General features: G+C 40.0%; 1 protein-coding gene and 2 long non-coding RNA genes across 5 annotated transcripts in view; 2 read left to right on the forward strand and 1 right to left on the reverse strand.

The window, feature by feature from the left end:
• LOC121545152 (MAM domain-containing glycosylphosphatidylinositol anchor protein 2) overlaps positions 1-8,271 on the reverse strand; it is a 219,678-nt gene extending 211,407 nt beyond the window's left edge. The window contains exon 1 of the mRNA XM_045209210.1: positions 7,402-8,271. Within this exon, the coding sequence (XP_045065145.1) occupies positions 7,402-7,474 (73 nt within the window). The 5' untranslated portion in view covers positions 7,475-8,271. The remainder of the gene's footprint in view (positions 1-7,401) is intronic.
• Positions 8,264-13,267, forward strand: LOC121545153. Of its 3 annotated transcripts, none has more exons than XR_005996200.2 (7): positions 8,264-8,614; positions 9,635-9,869; positions 10,684-11,121; positions 11,664-11,817; positions 12,091-12,227; positions 12,819-13,020; positions 13,136-13,267. It is a non-coding gene; the product is annotated as an uncharacterized LOC121545153 (long non-coding RNA). The 3 variants fall into 3 exon arrangements; XR_005996201.2 differs by having other exon boundaries at positions 12,819-12,996; XR_005996199.2 differs by having other exon boundaries at positions 12,819-13,267.
• A 4-nt stretch (positions 13,268-13,271) lies between these two features.
• Positions 13,272-14,478, forward strand: LOC121545154. The gene is made up of 2 exons (XR_005996202.2): positions 13,272-13,738; positions 13,809-14,478. It is a non-coding gene; the product is annotated as an uncharacterized LOC121545154 (long non-coding RNA).
• The last annotated feature ends 9,248 nt before the right edge of the window (positions 14,479-23,726 follow it).

Genomic DNA, 23,726 nt, shown 5'->3' on the forward strand with positions numbered 1-23,726 from the left:
CTTGTATGTCTTCCATTTCCTAATAATTGCTCCCACAGTTGATTTCTTCAAACCAAGCTGCTTACCTATTGCAGATTCAGTCTTCCCAGCCTGGTGCAGGTCTACAATTTTGTTTCTGGTGTCCTTTGACAGCTCTTTGGTCTTGGCCATAGTGGAGTTTGGAGTGTGACTGTTTGAGGTTGTGGACAGGTGTCTTTTATACTGATAACAAGTTCAAACAGGTGCCATTAATACAGGTAACGTGTGGAGGACAGAGGAGCCTCTTAAAGAAGAAGTTACAGGTCTGTGAGAGCCAGAAATCTTGCTTGTTTGTAGGTGACCAAATACTTATTTTCCACCATAATTTGCAAATAAATTCATAAAAAATCCTACAATGTGATTTTCTGGATTTCTTTTTCTCAATTTGTCTGTCATAGTTGACGTGTACCTATGATGAAAATTACAGGCCTCTCTCATCTTTTTAAGTGGGAGAACTTGCACAATTGGTGGCTGACTAAATACTTTTTTCCCGCACTGTACCTATGATAAAAATTACAGACCTCTACATGCTTTGTAAGTAGGAAAACCTGCAAAATTGGCAGTGTATCAAATACTTGTTCTCCCCACTGTACATGACACTACAATATTCTATGGCAGCAAAATTAGCACCCAAATAACATTACATGTGGATTTTTATTTTATTTTTTATTTTTAAAGCTATGTAACTGAATATCTAGAATTAGAACAATATAAAACATTCTTAAAGTTGGCCAAACTCTCTAAATATATGGCTCTGGCTACATCCAGTGTCCAGATGGTTTGAACATTACATATGGTTTTTGCCGCTGGTGCAAAAAATTGGTCATTTAGCGAATAATATCCATTACATTTGTCTATTCAGTCGTAAGTTAGGTTTCTCCAAATATTTTTTCCACAATTAGGAACGTAATCAGAACCTTATTCATTTAGGCTAACCCCTAGCTTAGTCAGCCAGATGCGGTGATAGACCGCTGTCACTTTCAGCTGTTCGCGTGCTGGCTACCTAACATTGTGTTAGATTTGAGCTCTTGAGTGTCGTGGACCTTTTGGTTAGGGATCCCTTTAACAGTTTGGAGCCTGTGATATCTGTTCCTGTTGTCTGAAAGAGGAACAACCTCACGAAAAGGAGAGCGCCAACATCCAGCGACGGAAAACAATAGGCTACTGGCTGCAAACGTACAGAGGTTGCAAACAGTGGGCTGTGTCACTCCGACGATAAGAATCAATCCATCCTTGACCAGCAAATTCATTGCGACCGACTGTCAATGTCCTTATTATTCTTTAAATCCTTCCCTAAAGTGTATATAACTCAAACTCAAAAAGCTTCCCTTGATTTATCTTAATAATTGCGGTGTTGAGCTAGTGCGTAGCAGACAACTAATTATTGTATGACCTGTGTTTGTAGAATGTTAAGTCCCCTATTGACTGAGGTGATTGAAGCTACAGCAACAAGGTGATAATGTCTGGAGTCAATTTAGCTTGTGGGGGGAGGGGATTTCCCCCAGTCCACTCATTATGCCATCATTGACTTGAATGGGGACACCGTTCTATTCATTCTATTTCTAAGGCAGCACATGCAGTCAGGAGCAGAGGAAATTAGAAAATGTGCGTTCCAAAACACATATGTTTCCATAACATAGACTGACCAGGTGAATCCAGGTGAATGCTATGATCCCTTATTTATGTCACCTGTTAAATCCACTTCAATCAGTGTAGATGAAGGGGAAGAGACAGGTTAAATAAGGATTTTCAAGCCTTGAGACAACTGAGACATGGATTGTGTATGTGTGCCATTCAGAGGGTGAATAGGCAAGACAAAAGATTGAAGTGCCTTTGAACGGGGTATGGTAGTAGGTGCCAGGCGCACCGGTTTGAGTGTGTCAACAACTGTACAGCTGCCGGGTTTTTCACGCTCAACAGTTACCCGTGTGTATCAAGAATGGACCACCACCCAAAGAACATCCAGCCAACTTGACATAACTGTGGGAAGCGTTGGAGTCAACATGGGCCAGCATCCCTGTGGAATGCTTTTGACACCTTGTAGTCCACGCCCTGACAAATTGAGGCTGTTCTTAGGGCAAAAGGGGGTGAAACTCAATAGTAGAAACGTGTTCCTAATGTTTTGTACACTCAGTGTATGTTTTTTTTGTTGCTATTTGAACAGTTATTAGGGAGACTGCGGTCATTTGACTGGCCAATTACCGTCATCCAAAATTCCATGACCTTCACAGCCCTACTTCTGACGTCAAATAGTGATCTCCTTCGACCTGATCCCAGAGCGATGGGATTTACCCGCTAGTACAGCATATGCATTGGGTTTTTTTCACTGACCCAGCATCGCCAGCGATTTTAATCACGGCAGTCCCTGTAATGCTGAGCAATGAATGCTGAAGTGCCTTAATAATAGATGCCTAACGGCTGGGGAGAAGCCGCTTTAAAATACGCTTTTCTCGTGAATGATTACTATTTTTGTTTGCAGAGGCTAGCGAATGGAATCCTTGAAGGATTGTTTGTCCTGTGAACTATATATTTTCTGCTGTACATACTGTAGCTAAAGCCTCATCACAGCTAAAGGATTCATGGAAATTATCAAAGGGACATTTTCATTCCCCAGTCTGCAGATCGTTTAACCTACAGTACAGTACTGCAGCACAAAGGAGGCATTCTGTACAGTGTTGTGTTTCAGCATGGAAGAATTACTTGAAGCATTCAGTCTCAGGGGTCAATGTTCACACCACCCACTGAAAGACTGCAGACTGATCGGATGCCTTCGAGAAATGCTATATTTTTACTTGAACTGAGCCGAACGGTCCATATAGGAGCGTATACTTCTGTTCGTTGCAGCGTGTTCTCTAGGCGATTAACTAAATGAATGTGACTGGGGAATCAGGTAGCGCTACAGCCCGTGGTTACGAATTGCAAGTTGTGTCGATTCCATGAGGCAGAGGTGACGCCACCGTACCGTGAAAAGGATTCAAGATGTGTGTAGAGAAGTCTGAATGAATTTTGCCTGCCTTTATTCAGTCACATAGTATCTATAGTCTCGCGTTACCATACTCCCAAGTGTAGGGAGCCTGAACTTGAGGCTACACAGTATATGACCCATGGATCAAGTCTACCTCTCTGAGAATTTGTAGGATAGATAGAAGCAGGTGGGTGAGAGAGGACTCATTTGAATATGGTTCCAGTCCAACTGCTAGAGAATGAGGGGGCCTGGATGCAAGATAATTGGTGAAGGTGTCTGTGGAGGAAGAACTAAGAAAGGCAACAAATCCTCATCTTTCGCAATCAACATTAATTTGAATACCTTAGAAGTCAAATTCGGGTCTAGGCCATGAAAAAATACCCACTGAGCAGACATGTTCAAGGTTTTGTAGACTTCAAAAGCATTGAAAGAAAAGGAAAGCTATACAACTATATTTGAATGCTGCAGAGATTTGACATACTGCATTTAAAGTGAGCTGCAAATAAAATCATTCTCAGCAGCAAATGTAAATTGTGTATGCCTACTGTGACGGCAGTAAATTACTGAAAACTACAAGACACTGTAAAAATCACAATCTTAGTTTTCTACAAAAGATTCTCAATGTTACACAGCTTTAAAGAAGGTATGATTTCCTGACAAGGTATGAACATATAACCTATGTAAATTTTGCATGTACAAATTCTGGTAAGATTTGACACTATACTCTGACACCATACTCGTGCCAGCACTCCAAAGGTAAACATTAGCACCACTATATCCTTCCAGGTTGACAATTAATTCAGGTCTTTGTTCATTTAAGTTTACATTTCTACTTGATCTTCAATAAAACACAAAATGAGGATTACAAAAAGAGATGGATTAAAAATGTACCTGCTTTCAGACCAACCAAATGAAAGTAGTAAGGTGTACCATTATCCGTCAAAGCCTCTGAATCCATTTAAAAGCAGTAATATTGCAATTAGGGACCAAGGAGTGAGTCTTAATGATTTTGGCAGGTCTGTGAGGAAAAAAAGATGTTGACTCCATCATTTTCACCCAGATACTTACATTACATCCTGAAGTTTCTTGTTAATGAAATTTGACTTGATCACATAATGAATTCTTTTGGCAAACATTTGCCTACAGATAAAGACGTGCAGACAGTAACAATGTTGCAACCTACAATGGTTCCTTATGTATTCACTGTATAAAAATAAATAACAGATGCCATATCTTAATTTGAGCCAGTTTCACAAAGCAGGAAAATAATCCTGCAGCAACAAGAAATGTGATTTTTTTGTGGATTATAATGAATGGATCTTTTTTTATATGGGTTGATACCTTTTTCGTTAGGGCAAATGAAGTCTGACATTTTTTAGTGGAATTTACAAACTTAAGAAACCTTTTTAAACCTTGAATACACTCAAAGTTTGCATTCAGCCAACAACATGATCATCAAACTAAGATACGGCCTGATGTTATTTATGGTCCTACATTACTGTTATAGAAGTACATTTAAGTGCACGAAACAAAGGAAGAAGGTATAAGAAAAAGATTCATACATTTCCTCTAATCCAGATGGTTCCCTGTAACATAACCAATCATCTTTCCTTTAAGCAACATCATAATACATAATGTTGTAATGCGTCATGCCAGGATGTTCATAGACCCCCAAGGAGGCTAGAGTTAGGCATCACAACCTCTCAATGGTCTAATTCTTTATTTTTAGAATATTTGCGATCAGATTTCTACATTTCCAACTGACTATGATCCGTGTGGTTTTTAGGAGAGTTGTTTGGAATGTGCAAGCTGTTTGTTTACTGGATGCATATAGATGTTGGTATAACACCCTATTGTGGAGGAATGTAGAGTGACTTCAACCAGAAATCCTCATAACTTTCTAATTTTAATCACTTTTAAAATTAATGCAGTAGAGATGTATTGTATATTCACGAAATCTGTCGAAGGTAAATCATGGACCAATTTCCTGTTTGTTCGTTTGTTAATTAATATTTTAGTATCTTTTATTGAATCTGTTTTGCATGTTTAGTATTTTCTCACTATATTTGTACTACCCTGTCAGACAGTTTTGGTTGTTAATGTTTAAAAAAATATATATACTCTAAATTTGGAAATAGTTTGCACAAAGTTCAATTAAATGTTTTTATTTTATTTTGCAGATGAACACAATGTATTAATGTGTACATTTAACAATAAACACTGTTTTCAGTGCATTCAAATAACTTGATTAATGGACTCCTACATTGTTAGAAACTATGTTGGTTGCCCATCTTTTTACATGGTACCCTAGGCCTAGATAGTCCCATTACAACAAGGGTAGGATCTGCTGAGATGAGAGGACTGAAGGCAGGAAGACAGGAATAAATGCACATATGTTTTTTGTACCCCAAAGTTACTTTGTACCAAAAAATATATATATATATATATATATATATATATATAAACATAATATGTCAGCCACATTCCAGTAGGAAACCACTCATAAAGGTTGGGTCTCGTGTAACATATGGCAAAACAATACTGTGGCCTCCCTGTGGGTGAGCAATGTATACTACAGCCTCTGCCAAAAGTCTGGAACTTGTTGGTAGTGCCCTCGACCTGTCTCCACAGAATAGCTTATTCAAGACGTGGTCCAGCAATTGCTACACTGGCGGCAGTGGTTGGATAGCCCTAATGGCCTCTCAGGCCTTTGTTAAAAGTGTTCCCCCGTTTGCATTGGGATTTGTACATAGGGAGCTTCTCAAGACAGGGGGAATAGTGTATACTCCCTGTATGTGTGAGTGGACTACAGTCAATGCCAAGAGGTCTGAACCTTTATGGCACAGGTGATAGTGCACTTGGCTCATTCATAACCACAGGCAGTACCACTGATTCATGCCCAACTCTGGCAGCTGGCTATTGGCCACCATTGTATTTCAAATCAAGTGGTATATGTGGAGGCAGGTAGCTTAGTGGTTAAGAGCGTTGTGCCAGTAACCGAAAGGTCTCTGGTTCTAATCCCCGAGCCGACTAGGTGAAAAATCTGTCGATGTGCCCTTGAGCAAGGCACTTAACCCTAATTGCTCCTGTAAGTCGCTCTGGATAAGAGCGTCTGCTAAATGACTAAAATGTAAACATGTAAATGTATCGATGCACCAAGTCTGGAACCAACAGGACCCTGAATAGCTTCTAGCCATAAGACTGCTAAATAGTTAGTTAAATAGTTAACCAAATAGCTACCCGGTCTATTGCCCCTTTTTGCCTGCTGTTACTGTTTATTATCTATCCTGTTGCCTAGTCACTTTATTCCTAGTTATATGTACATACAGTATCTACCTCAATTACCTCGTACCTCTGCACATCCACTCGGTACTGGTACCTCATGTATATAGCCAAGTTATCGTTACTCTGTGTATTTATTATTACTTTTCTATTATTTCTGTATTTTCTTTATCTCTGCATTGTTGGGAAAGGCCTATCAGTAAGCATTTCACTGTTAGTCTACACATGTTGTTTACGAAGCATGTGACAAATACATTTTGATTTGATCATGCATTAAGTTGAACAGTGGATCAAATATGACACAAAATGAGGAATAGCCATGGAGATAGGCCACCAGTTGCAGTCATGGACTGACAAGAGATTCTGGGGGCCAAATTCTCACTACCAGTAATCTGATCTTGTAAAAGTATTAGTCTCTGGGAACGACATTGAGCTAATGATTATTAAATCGGTAATGAAATGGTGTAATGAAACACTATTTCAAGACCATTTCTGGGTCTTGGTTTTAAAGGTCCACAATTACATTATTGCTCATTTAACATTATTCTCACATTTCAATGTCCAATATAGGCTATCCTTTTCTCAAAACATTCAGCTTGATGAAATCCAACATTTAGATATATAGGCATAAGGACATGATTCCATCAGCTCTATACATCAGATTCGAGGTTGATGCCTTTGCCAGGCTTGTGCTGCCTTGGGTGGTAGATTGAGGCTCTATAGATGCCTTTGCCAGGCTTGTGCTGCCTTAGGTGGTAGATTGAGGCTCTACAATCGGTCGTGGGTTGGTGTTAAGACCAGTCGCTTTAACGCACGCACAAACGCGCTGGTGGAATATAAATACCACCACTGATGATGAGATGTATCTTTTTAGAAGTTCGGAAACAGTGCCAATGCTACATTGGTTCGAATAGCCTAATGCCTTGAGAGCACCTGTGGTTTGAGCGAGCCACCGTCTTTAAATGTAATGATGACATACCTGTTGTAGTCAACTACATTGTGGGCAAGTCATAGGCTATTATAGCCACCAGAAACAAAGATACACTGTACAACATATTTTGCATTCGACTCCATTTTCACAAGGTCAAGTTGGTATTAATCATAACTGTTGGGTATTTAGAAATGCATTGGCTTACCATACACTCCTTGGCAATGAATGCCCTCCAAAAAGATGTTGAACAGCCACAAGAGACCGAAAACTAAACCCATCTTTACGTTAATGTCAACATATCCACTTCGATGGTGACAGGTTCTTCCCAAGGCGAGATGCAGATGGTCAGAACTCAGTTCCCGCGGTTCCGCACCAGGATTTAGCGTAAATCTGGTTGAGACATCGTATAACGAATTTGCATTTGATGCGCTATGAAATACATTTGGTTCTTAACCATATTTCAGTGAGGACAGCAGGTGTATTAAGTTAAATTATTTACAATGATGGATAAAAACGGGTAAATATTGTGCCTTGATAGGCGATTTTGACTGATGTGCCAATGTCCGTGCATACTTTAAGCCTCAAGAGGATCTCCTTGATTTTGACATTGCAAAAGTAATCGAGGATGCAACGCTAATAATTATTTCGAGAACAAGCTTATTCGGTGTCCGGTGATATCCACGAGTATACACTGCCCCTTCACCAATTCCAGCAGCTTCCATTGCTAAACAGCGATGAAACACATTCTGATATCCACTTGCGGCTTTCCCTCCCCTCTCAAAGGCTTGCCACAGCGTTCCGAGGACAGCCAGGCAAAAGGTGTTCCGAAATGAGGCAGAGCCGCTGGATGTGATGCGTTCATGCTACGGTGGACATGCCATCCCCGGAGGATGAGAATTCCCGTTTTTAGAAGCGCATTTGGCTCATGTAGGTTATCTAAAACCTCCAGTTTGTGTCTCTCGAAATAGCGGTGAGTCGTCGTTACGTGCGCCTTTTTATCTCAAAATGTCTTGTACATTATTATTTGAAGAGGATGTGTTCTGATCTAGTCAGTCACGCTGCGCTGACACGCCGAGCCTCCGCTTCCTGCCGACGTCAAGTGCGTGACTCCTCAGATCTAATTTGTATGGGAGACACTCGCACACTGAAAAACCACCCGATACAGAACCAATCAGTCGATATAATCGAGAACAATCATCAGAAATCACGCGATATGAATCAGACAGTTGGGCGCCGCCTGACCCACTAGTTGGTCAGAAGGTTGAAATCAACGTTTCATATCGTAATTTCCGAGTAGGCAAAAAGTATCAACCGCGGCTGTTATTACACCCCATATACGTTGGTGGCGGTAATGACCATTTTTATTGTGCTGTAACTAAAACTACAAGATCTTCTGACGTCCTTTCCCTTCGTCAAAGGTAATTAATCTTTATTTTCTTATTTTTTTAAAACTGTGATTTAAAAAGCTAATCTAATGGATTTTAAAAAGTGTTTTTACCCCGGGATAGCCCGGCCGCTAATATGACCCATAGTAGGGAAAAACATGTCATGAGTGCAATTCGATTTGAATATGTAATCCATTTAAAAGGATTTGCAATTTTGCATTAGCAGTCTTTTCGGCTTAAATTTCTCGGGAACCATGGCATGGTGTCATTTACTGTTTTAGGTGCTAGGCTGCGTGTCCTGTCTGTCTTAAATATCCATATTTTTCCCGAAGTGTGCAATAGTACACTTTCTCGAATTGATTTAAACTCTCTCTAGCCAAGGCTTACACCATTCATATAACCAGGAACCAATATCCAAAGTGGGTACTTAGAAAGACTCATTTCAAATGATCACATTTAAAATGCATATGAGGGTGTACTTTGGAGGCACTATGGGCAGAGCAAGATGCGATTGGGCCTACAATTACCAAAAAAGGTTGAGATCCACTGGACTAGGCAAGTATTAGATGGTACATTATAACAATTCCAACAATAATCATCCATTAGCCAAGATGCCCAAAATATTCCTGTCCCATGCTTGTTGAAGCACAAAGATGAGTCAACACCTGTCTGGAGGCATTTCAGACTAGTTAATGTACATGCGAAGCACAACTTCCCACCCATAACTGTCTTTAGATTCCCTATAAGAAAATAATTTAGTGAAGGCAAAGTAACTCCACTATCTATCTATCAATCAATCAATCAATCAATCAAATTGATTTATAAAGCCCTTTTACATCAGCAGATGTCACAGTGCTATACAGAAAACCCAGCCTAAAACCCCAAACAGCAAGCAATGCAGATGCAGAAGCACTAGTCATGCATTATGATACAGTAGATAGTTATGTAGATAATGATGTGTCCTATGTATCAGATCATTTAAATGTAATTCATATTATATCTTTATTTAGAATAAATCAAACTTAGTTGTCATTGTCTTGCTTTTCTTTACAGATGCCATCTTTTAGAAGAAAAAGAGCCAGGCTGGTTTACAGAGACCCGACTAGAGGGGTGATAGCTGGAGCTGGAATGTCCTCCACCCAACGCCATCTGTAGTGTATATAGAGTTTTGGAGAAGGCTGAGCTATGGCGCTGTGGGGATTGTGGCTCAGATAAATATTTCTGTGCCACCTGTGCTGTGAGAACACACAGCACTCCCAACATTGTCCAACAGTTGGAGTTATGGAAGGTAATGTATTTTATGTACTGTCAACAAACCTGTCAACTTCTGGCCCAAAAAAAATGGCTTCCCAGTCAAAAATGTTGATCGTGTACATACAGTTCAGTTTCTATAAAAGTTACAGTTCCCTGCAGCAGTAAAGTAAATGTGGCAAAATCTGTCGTGCCAAGCACAGAGTTGATTTGGAGTTTTCTAACAACTTGTGCAATGAAATATCCCCCTGATAGTGTAGTTTCAAATCTGCAGCTACTGTAGTCTGTTCTACAGCAACTTTGTGTCTGTCTGTCTGTCTTAGTCAGGGCAGTTCATCCCATGTGTCCCGGTGGGCCTACGATGGGAGTGGAGGAGACAAGATGACCATGACTGTCACAGCCAGTACAACCGTCTTCTGACAGTTGTTGACGTTAGAGATAGGCCTTATATCAAAATTGGAAACTAAGACATCTGGCTCTTTTACCATCTTGCAAACTGTATCAGAGCATCAAGTGGAGCAGCACCATGCTCAGAGACAGTTTCTCCCTCCAAGCCATAAGACTGTTGATGAAAATTGAACTGACTCTTTGCTCTATGGCAACTACTGTACTGTACTTAATATACTGTAGTTATCTACTTATTTCATTGTATTGTGCACACTACGCTGTATTCCTGCACAAATGACAACTTTGATTTTGATTTCATTTTATCTAGTTTACCATAACTCTGTTCACTCTGTTATGATGAAAATACGGTGTCATTTTGAAAGTTCTTAAGAGACAGGCATCTCACCAACATCGGATGTAATGTTTAGCAATGCAATCTAAGAAATGGAATGTCCTCATTTCAGGAAGAGCTCATGACGTCTGGCTGCAGTTTTGCAGCTGTGAGCTGGAACCTGTCACCCTGATCCGCTACAGACTCTGGCCTGCCCCCCCCTCCACACACACACACACATCTGCCGCAAACAGCAATTTCAGTGGACCTCCTGCGCCAGTTTGCAGCCCTGCAGCTGGAGTGTGGGATGTCTTTGAGGGGGATTACCTTGGCTTTCCATACATCCAATGCATGCTGGAAAGTAGTTATTGTATTTTAAATTAGAAATCAAGTGTTTTTTACTATGAGGAGTAGTTTTTCTATTTATTTTTCAATCTACAGACAGTTGAGCTCTACCGAAAGCTCACAAATGAATCATTTGAGGAGTTCAAACACTGGCAGTTTGAACGAGAGACTGTCAGGAAGTTGGCACCACTGACCTCGGATGGAACAAAGTGTCCTCTGTCCACAGGTATGTCAATGATAACCATTAAGGAACAAATATAAAGTCTCAGTAAGCTAGGGATTCTTATTTGCATTCAGTGTTGTTCATAATTTATAAGGGGAAATATATCCAACTTCTGTTGTCTTTCTTATATATATTCTATCATTGCCTTGCCAAACAGTAGTAATGTTATGCGGCAATACCATTGCAAGCCTCTCAAAAACCCAACCCTTCGTCCAAGTCGTGGGAGGCGGAAACAGGTAAAGTATGGGATTGCCAGACAGGGCAAAGTTTTGTGGGTGGCAATGCCACCCAGGCCGCTACGGTTGCCATGAAGGCCTGTCTGGATCCACAACACGCTGGATAACGGGGCTTTGGTAAAGCTAGGTGGACCAATCATCTGCTTAGTGGATACTACCGATTTACCGATACATTCACGAAGAAACTACAGCGTAAATTACCTATGTTTCCCAAAGAGCATAAGGGTTTAAGTAATACCCTTGCAAATGTCCATTCCCTGTATCCCTAATAATTTTGTATAATTAATTATTTGCATTATGATTTTAAAGGAAAACGGTCATCAAATTATTGCAGTTGATGGCCTATTTGGGAAAAAGATTGTCTGGGACCAGCATTGAGGATCCCAAACATGCTGGGCGGTTCTTTTGTGACCAAGACAAAGTTGACTGCTTTGTAGGAGGAGCATCAGACACACCAACTGAGGTATACTGGATTTTGAAGAATGGGATGTATCTCACAATCAGTTAGTTTCACTAGCCCTCGTCTGTGTGACATGTGTTTGTGTGTATTACAAACAGCTGGGCTAATGTTGGAGAAGTTTAAAGGTTTGTTTGACATCAGGAGAAGCCATTTATCCTTGGTGATGCAACTCTACCATTGGACTATTCTGACTATAATTTTTTTTTTTTAATTGAACAGATTGGATGAAACATCAACTGCTTAGTGAATGTGACTTTTTTTCACTTCATTTTACAGGGGTGCCTGGGATTTCAAGCCGGGGAGGCACTGCAATCCAAACCCAAAACCCAGAAACTGGACATAACTGGTGTGTTTGGGATGGCGTGCAGGCACGAGCATCCGCTGAAGTTCCTGAACCTGAAGAGAGGAGAGAAGTATGTCGATGGATGCATGTGGAAGGATGGATGGAAGGATGGATGAATGGATGTTTCAGATGTGTAGCTGATGTATTTAGTTTCTTCACTAAGACATTGCATGCCAGCTGAAGCCTCATTTACAGGAAAAATTGATAGATCAATCTATGTTAGCTATTATAATACGTTAGATAATGTATTTAAAATTTAACCACCACCCTGTAGTAAGAGATTCATGAATCGCTTGATACTGTTTTATGAATGGCTTGAAACATTTTGCTCCATACCTGCTTTATTTTACACAAAAATGCACAAAATAACTGCTCCTACACTATAAATTATTTGGATATTTAGAAACTAATCCCGATCTGGTGGTGGACACTACATTTGCAGTGCCAGCCTTTCATGCCTCTGCTCATGATGCTGACTGTCAGTTAATGAATAAAACATTTTCTTGATCATTTATTCTGTTGAACACCAATTCTTTGTAGTTGCACAATTGCCCTAGCAATATTAAGAAACAGCTAGTTGTAATTTGTCCTAGTCCCTTAATTAATCATCATCACACATTGTAATGCTCATTATGGTTTCTGATTGTACATTACTTTTCAGGTCACTGATGGTACCAGGTATGTGACTGATAGTGGGCTTGCTGACGGAGAACAGATGGAGAGGTTGTGGTCCTACCTTAGAAAATGTGGGAAGATCACAAAAGAGATGACACCATCTCATCGTGTTGACACCCTCACTGATGCCCTCAACTACGCAGCCAGGGTCAGGGAGAAGCAAGGTATAAATGTAGAACTGGAAATCAGTTAAGTATTGAGACGACCCGTTGTTCAGGATTGTGTTGAAATCATTTTGCAAAAAAAAGCGCTGATGTATTTTAAACAATACATGAAATGTATGTTCACCTTCATATGTTATAGCACCAGCAATACAACTCTGTCGGCAGAAGGTCCTGAAGGAGGAAACCGAGGCAAAGGAGTCCCCTGTAGCTCAGTTGGTAGAGCATGGCACTTGCAACGCCAAGGTTGTGGGTTCGTTTCCCACGGGGGGCCAGTATGAAAATGTATGCACTCACTAACTGTAAGTCGCTCTGGATAAGAGCGTCTGCTAAATTACTAAAATGTAAGGAGGAGTTGATGGTGCTGCTAAACAGCATTCCAGGTTAGATTCTATGTGTTCTGCTCATAATTTTTGTTAATATGTAATGATCCTTTTCTGCTAATTCAATCAGATGAATTGGAAGCAGGGCTTCAGTAGCTGGAGTCAAGGCTTTCTCCTACAGAGCTCCTCTTTATGGAATGGTTTGCCGATGTGAGAGAATCAGACTGTCTCAACTTCAAGTCTAGACTGAATACTTTTCTCTTCTGTCAGTCCTATGATTGAGTGTAGTCTGGCCCATGGGTGGGAAGGTGAACAGAAGTTTGGACCCGTCAGATAAAGGAGACCCTCACAGACAAGAGGACGTTGTTCCTTACCTGGCAGGAGAGATACGTGGAAACTCTCGTAGAGCAACATCAAGTAGCGTAAGTAGTTGCTACATATCTGACCTAAGGTTTTATCCCATCTCTAAACACCGCTTTCTGTCTGGTTTAGCCCTACCAGTCATGACTGCCACGTTCCTATACTCTACTGTGTGCTGTGTCCTGGTCCCACAATCTCTTGGATCTGCATAGCTACTCCCTGTTACTTTATTCTCTTATCACCAACTCCTGCTGTCACCTGCCCCTTTTCACTGCATATCCCAGAAACATGAGTTCCCCCGTCCCCTGCTTAATCTATTCTACATTAAGTATTCTGACCTGTGTGCCAATACTTCACACTGCATAATCCACTCTACACTCAAATCTACACTCAAATGGGTTTTGCCTTCCTAACTGGTTACAGTTAAATACAGTTTGGAGCAAATTGATTAAGTCATATTTAGTATGTATTTTAACAAATGATAAGAAAATCATATCAAAAGTTATGTGAATAATGTATTGTGAAAAGCAGATACTTAGATGTAATATGTATGCCAATTGTAGGATTGATTTGGTGCAGAGAACAAGTGACTTTGTGAATATGTTTGTTGTACTCAGTCAATTGAAAATGTACTTGTTTTGAAAAATTTCCCATTTTGATGATCTGTTGATTTATGTGCTAATAGTTATGAAAATGTACCACATACATGTAAAAAATTGCACCAGTGATTGAAAGAAACAGTAATAAAACACTCCGGGAGACCAGGAGCATGCTTTTGTTACTCAATCCCATTGACATCCTACTACAGTATGACTTGTCTCTGTTTGCCAAAATGAATAAGGTTACAGTGTAACACTTTATTTGGATAGTCTGTAGAGCATCTACAGATGGAAAATCCGGACTATCCAAATAAATGTGACCCAGTGTATCGATGACAATCATTTAATGAATTGAATATACACATAACCCATTCCAGCAGTGCATTGTAAACTACACCATAACTTTCCATTGTGGCTCGTTCCATTGTGCCACATGATTTTACCATATAGCCGAATGGTTTGCTCCGTTTCAAGCATGGTTTAAGTTTCTGGCTAATAGCTTTTAGTACCCTATCATAATAATACAAGTCATACCAACCTTTTAAAGGTTTTATTTACACCCTCTGGGGTATAACGTGTTGAGCAAAGTTGTATAGGACCGTCTGACCCATATGATGTGGATCATTGTCATGTTATTTGATATACTGTAATGCTTCAGTAAAAATTAACACCATGGTTGCAATGAAACTTAAAAAAGGTAGTTTATAAATGTGAAGAATGTGTTTGTTTTGGGTCCATGCTGGTAAGTTAACCAACCTTATGTAAATGAGACACAAGGATTTTATTTTGAATAACTGGTCAGGGCATAGTTCCATTCAGCTTCAGGCAACTTTGATGTAAGGCTTGTAGTGACAACTTCTCTCCGTCACGCCCAACCAGTGCAGTTCAGTGTTGCTTATCTAATGTTCACTAGATCTATCAATGTAATTACACCCAACACAATGTTGAATAACATTTTTTATTTAAAAACTATTAATTGTGGCTAAGTAATAATGTAGTTCATTGCAATTGCAAGGATGTCTGTGTATGTCTGGAAGAAAAGAAATACAGAGACACAATAACGAAGTGATAAATTGTAGGGTAATACAGTATGTTCTTCATAATCAAAGACAAAATACAGGTTGACTTGTTGGCTACATTCACAGTACATTGGTAGTCCTCTGTAGCTCAATTGGTAGAGCATGGCGCTTGTAACGCCAGGTAGTGGGTTCGATCCCCCGGGACCACCCATACGTAAAAATGAATACACACATGACTGTAAGTCGCTAGGGATAAAAGCGTCTGCTAAATGGCATATTATATTATATTATACATTTTGAAAATGTTTTTAATATAGTGTCTGCACTGAAACACCTCATTCATTATGTAGTGTGGAAAATGAGTTTCCACACATTTACCCAATTTCTAATTCTGAACTGACTCTTTCTATGCCAGCAAAGATTATGGTCATTGACTACAATTACTCCTTTATCTTTTACTCTTTTGTCATGCAGAACACATTTGCTGTGCAAAGTCAGGTGCAGAGCTGTTGTTTATCTGGAATTTAGTTTTGAACTAAGCCAAACATCATTTGTAACATACAAAACATACATACTCTAGCTACATACCATACAATTACACTGAGTTTACAAAACATTAGGAACACAATGGGTATCTGTTCAAAGGGAATGTCTTGATTGTCTAAAGCAGGGGTGTCAAACGTCCGGCCCGCGGGCCGGATCAGGCCCGCAAACGGGTTTAATCCGGCCCGCGAGATGATAAAAATATATATATATATATATATATATATATTTTGTAAAGTATCAAAATGTGCTGCAATTTTTCAATAAAATAAACTGCTGTTCCAATTGCGTCCACTGGATGGCTCAATAGCAATTGTGTTAAGCAAGCAAACTGTTTATACCGGGGCAGAGCAAGTAGGTCAAGCACGTGCAGCCAATGAGCTACTTTGTTTTGCCAGCGATATTTATTACGGCTTCTACTTTTAACATTATGTGCTTTGGCACCCTCATTGCCCCAATATGTCTCTGTCAAAAAATAGAAAAGTGGACGCAGAGTGCAGAGTGTTCCAAGAAAAATGGTCATCCTATTTCTTCACGGAATTGAATGGGAAAGCTGTATGTTTGGTGTGTTCAGAGCATGTTGCAGTGCTGAAAGAATATAACCTTCGTCGCCACTATGTGAGTCTTCATGCCGACAAATATGACAACTTTCAAGGACAGCGGAGATGAGAGAAGGTGAATGAACTGTTGGCGGGTCTGAAGAAACAGCAGTCTGTGTTTACTCACAGCCGAGACATCAGTGACGCTGCAGTGAAAGCTAGCTACCTCATTGCTAATGAAATCGCAGTGGCTTCAAAACCATTTAGTGAGGGTGAATTTGTAAAAACATGCATGATGAAGGCAGCGGAGATTGTGTGCCCTGAAAAGCGGCAGGCTTTTGCAAATATCAGCCTGACAAGAAACACAGTTGCAGACAGGATTTCCGATCTTTCAGTGGATTTGGACAGCCAGTTGAAGCAAAAAGTAAAGTAATTTATTGCGTTTTCGGTTGCAATTGATGAAAGCACGGACATTACAGATGTTGCACAACTGGCCATTTTCATCCGCGGAGTTGATGACACATTGACCGTCACCGAGGAGTTCATGGAGTTGGTGCCGATGACAGATACAACGACAGCAGCTGATATTTTTACCGCACTCGTCGGCGCGCTGGACAGGGTCGGAGTGGACTGGTCCCGCGCTGTCAGCCTGGCTACAGATGGTGCGCCCTCAATGATCGGGAAAAAAGCAGGCGTTGTGACAAAATTCAGAGAGAAAGTGCAATCTGCAAATGGAGGACGTGATTTTTTGACTTTTCACTGTATTTTGCACCAGGAGGCTTTGTGTTGCAAGTCATTAAAGATGGATAACGTCATGAAGGTGGTCATCCAAACTGTTAATTTCATCCGATCCAGAAGCCTGAATCACCGTCAGTTTGACAGCCTTCTCAGAGAGAAAGACCACATCTATGGCCTGCCATACCACACTGAGGTAAGATGGTTAAGCCGAGGTGCTGTGCTGAGGCGTTTCTTTGATTTACGAGAAGAAATTGAACAGTTCATGGAAGAAAAGGGCAAACCAGTGTTAGAATTTCATTCCGCAGAATGGATGCAGGACCTTGCATTTATGGTGGATGTTACAGAGCACCTGAATAACTTGAACAAACAGCTGCAAGGGCGCAACAAAGTTGTCACGCAGTATTATGACAGCATACGTTCTTTCAAGTTGAAGCTGTCATTGTGGGAGACGCAACTTGCCGGTGGTGATGCAGCTCACTTCCCCTGTCTGAAAAATGTGTGCGCGACCCAACATGTGGCAGACATGAAGCGGTTCAAAGATAAAATAACGGGACTGTTACGGGAGTTTGAGCAACGCTTTCAGATTTATGTTTATATGTTTTTATGTTGATGTGCTATTGTTTTTAATTGTTTTTATTTTATTTGTATATTTAACCTATTCTTGACTCTGTGGTTCTTGCACTTGTTTGGGGAACAGGATTTCATTATTTTTATCTACATTTCTGCCTGAGAAATGACACCTGATATAGTTCTGTGATCTGTGAAACAGTTCTGTTAATCACTGAGGCATTGTGTGTTTGTGTGTTCTTTTTCTTTAGAATTTTCAAATAAACTTGACGTGTTTTATGATTAATAGTGATGTTGTGCTTGTACTATTTTGGACACACTGTCCTCAGGCTCCAGCTTTATGTTGTATGTTGATCGTATTAAAACAAAGAAAACAATCTGAAGTTGTTGTTTTTAAGTTATATATACCATGATTTTTCCGGTCCGGCCCACTTGGGAATAGATTTTCCTCCATGTGGCCCCTGAGCTAAAATGAGTTTGACACCCCTGGTCTAAAGTAATGGGTCAAGTCACTGCCTGTACCGTACATGTCAATGTTGTTCATCTTAATGACCAAGACATTACAATTCTGCATTGAAACATTGTAGAGAGCATTCATTGCATATTACCTATTGTGAACTTGATGCCATGGCCTGCCTCCAAAATGGAAGATAGTTGGTCTATGCCATACTGGGAGGGCTTTTGTAACTCTATCCCACCCGGCATGCCCTCTACTTCTATGACCACCTTCTTGGCAGCCACAGCCATATATGGAACTCTGCCCTGTCCACCTGCTTCATCTAAACAGAAACAGAAATAAGGCTTTAGTGAAGGACAATCAAGTGTACACATTATTCCAAGCTTCTACCAGTGATCTAGAAATCCAGAAATCTGCTTACTTGAATACAGTGGTGTAAAAAGTACCCAAATGTCATACTTGAGTAAAAGTAAAGATACCTTAATAGGAAAAGTAAAAGTGAAAGTCACCCAGTAAAATACTACTTGTATTTGGTTTTAAATATACTTAAGTATCAAAAGTAAATGTCATTGCAAAAATGTAAAAGTATAAATCATTTCAAATTCCTTATGTTAAGCAAACCAGTTGGCACAATTGTTTGTGTTTTTTTAATTTGCGGATAGCCAGCGGCACACTCCAACCCTCAGACATCATTCAGACACAAAGCATTTGTGTTTAGTGAGTCCGCCAGATCAGAGGTATTAGAGATGACCACGTGTTCTCTTGATAGGTGTGTGAATTTGACCATTTCTGTCCTGCTAAGCATTCAAAATGTAACGAGTACTTTTGGGTGTCAGAGGAAATGAATGGAGTAAAAAGTACATAATTTTCTTTAGGAATGTAGTGAAGTAAAAGTAAAAGTTGTCAAAAATATAAATAGTAAAGTAAAGTACAGACATCCAAAAAAACTAGTTAAGTATGAAAAAAATGTATGCACTCACTAACTGTAAGTCACTCTGGATAAGAGCGTCTGCTAAAATGACCAAAAAAAAAGAATAAAAAAAAGTAGTACTTTCAAGTATTTTTACTTAAGTACTTTACACCACTGCTTGAATATCAACAATGTAAACCAACAAGGCACAGCTATCACATATGTTTATGTCAGCCCTTGTATACAGAACTCTGCCTGTGAATGTTAGAGGTTTAAGCTTGCTTAAAAGCGGAGCAGGACCGTTATTGAATTGTTGAATCACAGATATACAGTACATTTTAATAGTTATTTCAAATAAAATGGTACATACTATACTTCTGATTGAATAAGGCTTGTACTCCTTGCACCCTAGCCTTGTCAAACCCCTTTGACTGTGAAGCTGCAGGTTTGCCTAGATGTAACAATAAAAGAGGGACAGTGCTATATGAGTGTGTGATCTTAATTTGAATCAGTTTGCTACAGCAGGAAAATAATCCTGCAGTAACAGGAAATGTGATATGTGGATTATAATAAATTGACATTTTGTCGGGGGTTGATACATATGTCTCCTGAGTGGCGCAGTGGTCTAAGGCACTGCATCGCAGTGCTAGTTGTGCCACTAGAGATCCTGGTTTGAATCCAGGCTCTGTCGTAGCCGGCCGTGACCGGGAGACCCATGGGGCGGCGCGCAATTGGCCCAGCGTCGTCCAGGGTAGGGGAGGGAATGGCCGGCAGGGATGTAGCTCAGTTGATAGAGCATGGCGTTTGCAATGCCAGGGTTGTGGGTTCGATTCCCACAGGGGGTATGAAAAAAATAATAATAATGTAAGTCGCTCTGGATAAGAGCGTCTGCTAAATGACGTAAATGTAAATGTAAATTTATCGCAAGGGAAAATCAAGTCAAAAATTTCTAAGTGAAAATTACAAACTTCAGAAGCCTTTTCAAACCTCAAATACACTACAAGTTAAAAATGTCCTGCATTGCAGAAAAGTTATCCTGCAACAGGGTGATCAAATTAATATCCTACATCTGTATGCTTGAGGTTAAGTGTTACCAAAGGTAAAATATGTGTACCAGAAAAGTGTACAGAAAACTTGGCGATCAGATCCTGGCCCTCAACAAATTCCTTTCCCCTCCCAGATGAGGCTGTGCTGACTGGTATGGGGTCCTCAGGGTTGTGGACAAGGAATTCTGTGTTGACCCCCATACCTTCCAACTCGATAACCTAACAAAACATTATGTAGAAATAGACAAGATAAATAATAAATGAAATTAGATGTAAAAAAAGACAATACCTAAAAATGCTTATATGAAAAGAGTTGTCAAAAAGACTGAAATCCTTTCGTAAGAAGAATGCCTGTTCTCTGGATCTTAAATCTGTCTCTCAAATCTAACTCCAACTATCAAATCCAAATATATTACTTTTTTTAAGTAAAAGTTTCAAAATGTCATGATTTACTATTGTGACCCTACAGTATATATTCCCACCATTGATTTCAGCCATCTTAAATAATATTTTACTTTTAAGGCCTTCAGATTTCCCTTCAACTCCTGACCTCCTGCCTGTAGCTTGTCTGCCTCCTCACTGTAATGGGCTGTTGTGGCAGGTGGTAATGCCTGCCATTTGCCCTGTGTACCTGCCATAACTCCTGACATACAACAGAAAACATGACAATGTCAGTGACATTGTTTTATCCATCTATTCTATCAAGGCATTACTACAACAAAACATTTACTTTTTGAAACAAAGTAGAAATATGTTTCAGATGGAGTCAGTAGACTTTAGAATTTGTCGTTAGACCCATAAAGTTCTGAAGAGAAACCCCTCTGATTATTAATCTAAAAATAATTATAATTAACCTACATCAAAGACACACCGATTGAGAAATGCATACAATCCACAATACTTGAATGCCCGCCTTGCTCTTGTAATTGCAAACAGGTAATTAAAGCCAAACCTGCACAAACCTTTTGCTTTAAGGTGGTCACTCATAAACAGGTTGTAAGCTGACACATTCCTGTTGTAGAGCTTAGTTTGTTTTTGAGGGACAGCTTGACTCTAGGACAGTTTTCTTCTTTCATTCCCTAACCAGTTCTAGAGGAAACAACAGGAAGACAACACAATAGTAAAGACTACTGCATCACATTTTCAAATCAGAGTAATTACACATAATAGTTTATTAAAAGAGTAGACACAAAACTATTGCTCCACCAACTCAGCGTATTATCTTGCAGATTATTGAAAAAGGAGCCCTTATATACCATTAATTATCTGTATTGTGTCACAACCAGAGGGGCAGTGGGGGGTGTTTTGAATCTGGGTTTTACCAGGCGATATGAAACTAGAGGCAAAACACAAATAGCTACTGGAAAAAGTTCAAATAACATAAGAATCAACATTATTATTACAACAGCAGAGGATAGGGTCCAGGATTTCCATGTTATTTTTTCAGAATTTGAAGTCATAACCCTCTGATAGCTAGCCAAAGGGAAGGGGTAGGGAGTGCATTGGGACCAGGTGAGGGAATCCAATAGCCCGACAACGATGGATTAATGAATACTTAATTGTTCCATAGTGGCATTTGTTTGGGAATAATGGCACATCACAGAACATTCACAACTTCACTTAAATACAACATAAATATCACAGGACATACTTCACAAGACAAGGTCAGACAGACAAATAGATAAATAGGTAAACTGTAGGTGGTGAGTTACAGCTGGTTGATATGAGTGACTTGTGTGCCCTGTTTGTTCTACAGAGTGGGGTTTTGAACCTTCGACCTGATAGCAGCTGTTGGTACTGGTCGTATAGTGGGTGTGTCTTTGTAAAATGTTCTGGATTCTGATTTGTAGAGTGATGGGATGCATTGAGACTTGACGCTGCTGAAACATACCATCTAAGGAAGCAGAAGGTTAAGATGCTTTCAATTAATGTCTTATATAAAAGGTGAATCATCAGTAAGGCCATAGGAAGTTTCCTAAGTAGTCCTAAGCCAAATGTTTTGCACAGAACCAAAGGAGATATTAGAAAAATACAAAACCCTATCTGATGTTCACAGAATACAAAACAAAAATATTAATGGCCCTCACCTCCACCATACTCTCCGACAGTCCAGTTCTGGTGGCTGCCTCACACATCTCCTGGTCATTCCCTGGTCAAATAAGGCTTTCAAAATCTCTCTTTGATCAGAAACAAATTACGATCTTTTTTGTCCTAAGAACAGAATGACATATCATAATCCAGTGTTATGTATGGATTAGTATACATATCACAGACTTCATATGAGAAGTGGGCCATAATCAGCTAAGAAATCACTAAGGCATAATACAAGATTACAAGCAAGGCAAGTCCCATGGCAGATGATACTGACTTCACATTATTCACATCCAGCCATAGCTACCGTATGATGCAATAAGGCATGTTTGTGGTGAGTGATTTTGAAGGAGTCAGGCGCAGGAGGGTAAATCACAGAATAAAAGGGTTTATTCCGAAAACATAGCGGTACGCAGCAATGCGTCAAACACTCCTGTGCGTAAATCAGGCGCACTGGGAAACAACAAGGCACACGGGTGAAATATCCCGGCGAAACAAAATACAAGGAGCTCCACCGAGCTAAACTAACCTCCACAATAAACAATCACACACGAAGACAAGGGGGCAGAGGGAACACTTATACAGGTACTGATGAGGGGATATGAACCAGGTGTGTGTAATAAAAAAAGACAAAACAAATGGAATGATGAGATGAAGAGCAGCAGTGGCTAGAAGGCCGGTGACGACGAACGCCGAAGCCTGCCCGAACAAGGAGAGGAGGCTGCTTCGGAGGAAGTCGTGACAATGTTTAAGTATAAGCTTTGTGCCTTTAGCCATTAACACACTAAAAACCTACTCCACTGATTATTGCTAGGATTTACTAGTGAGATTGTTTCCATGATATGTTGGCTGACGTGGTACACTGTTATGTTACTGTGTTGTGTTGCTATTGACATGTTTGTAACTAACTTTGTAACAACGGGCTGTAAAATCAGAACAAACTTTATTCACCAAGAATATTTATATGTTCGAGGAATTTGACCTGGTGACATGGTGCTGATATACAGTATATGGATTATATAAGAATATCATAACAATATTACAAGGGCTCATGTATTCAAGTATGTTGTACTGGAGAATGAGAATGTTCAGCTTGTCAGTTGCACCAAAGAGCTAGAGAAGGAGCTTGAGCGAGTACAATGCAGATGGCTATATTTTTCTCCCATGCTCCCCAGCTCTACCCTCACGTTTTTGGCCACGGAAGGTGACTTTAACGGAATGTAGATAGGAAGCCACAATTTTACCCCTCAAAGACATGAGAGATCCATCGCACCCCTCTTCACGACCTCCCTCCACCCAGAGAGCACTGACTGTTCACGGCTTCTCAGTTCCACCTGCTAGGACAAAGCCATTCCAACTATTTCCTACATTCTGTTATCAGACTCTATACTGGTAGAGATACATTTAACGTCTACATGATTCTATGATATATTCAAATCAAACACCATTTTATTGGTCGCATACACATATTTAGCAGATGTTATTGCGGGTGTAGCAAAATGCTTGTGTTCCTAGCTCAGTGCAGTAGTATCTAACAATTC

The sequence above is a fragment of the Coregonus clupeaformis genome, chromosome 29, assembly GCF_020615455.1.
Source record: "Coregonus clupeaformis isolate EN_2021a chromosome 29, ASM2061545v1, whole genome shotgun sequence".
In the NCBI taxonomy this organism is placed as follows: Eukaryota; Metazoa; Chordata; class Actinopteri; order Salmoniformes; family Salmonidae; genus Coregonus; species Coregonus clupeaformis.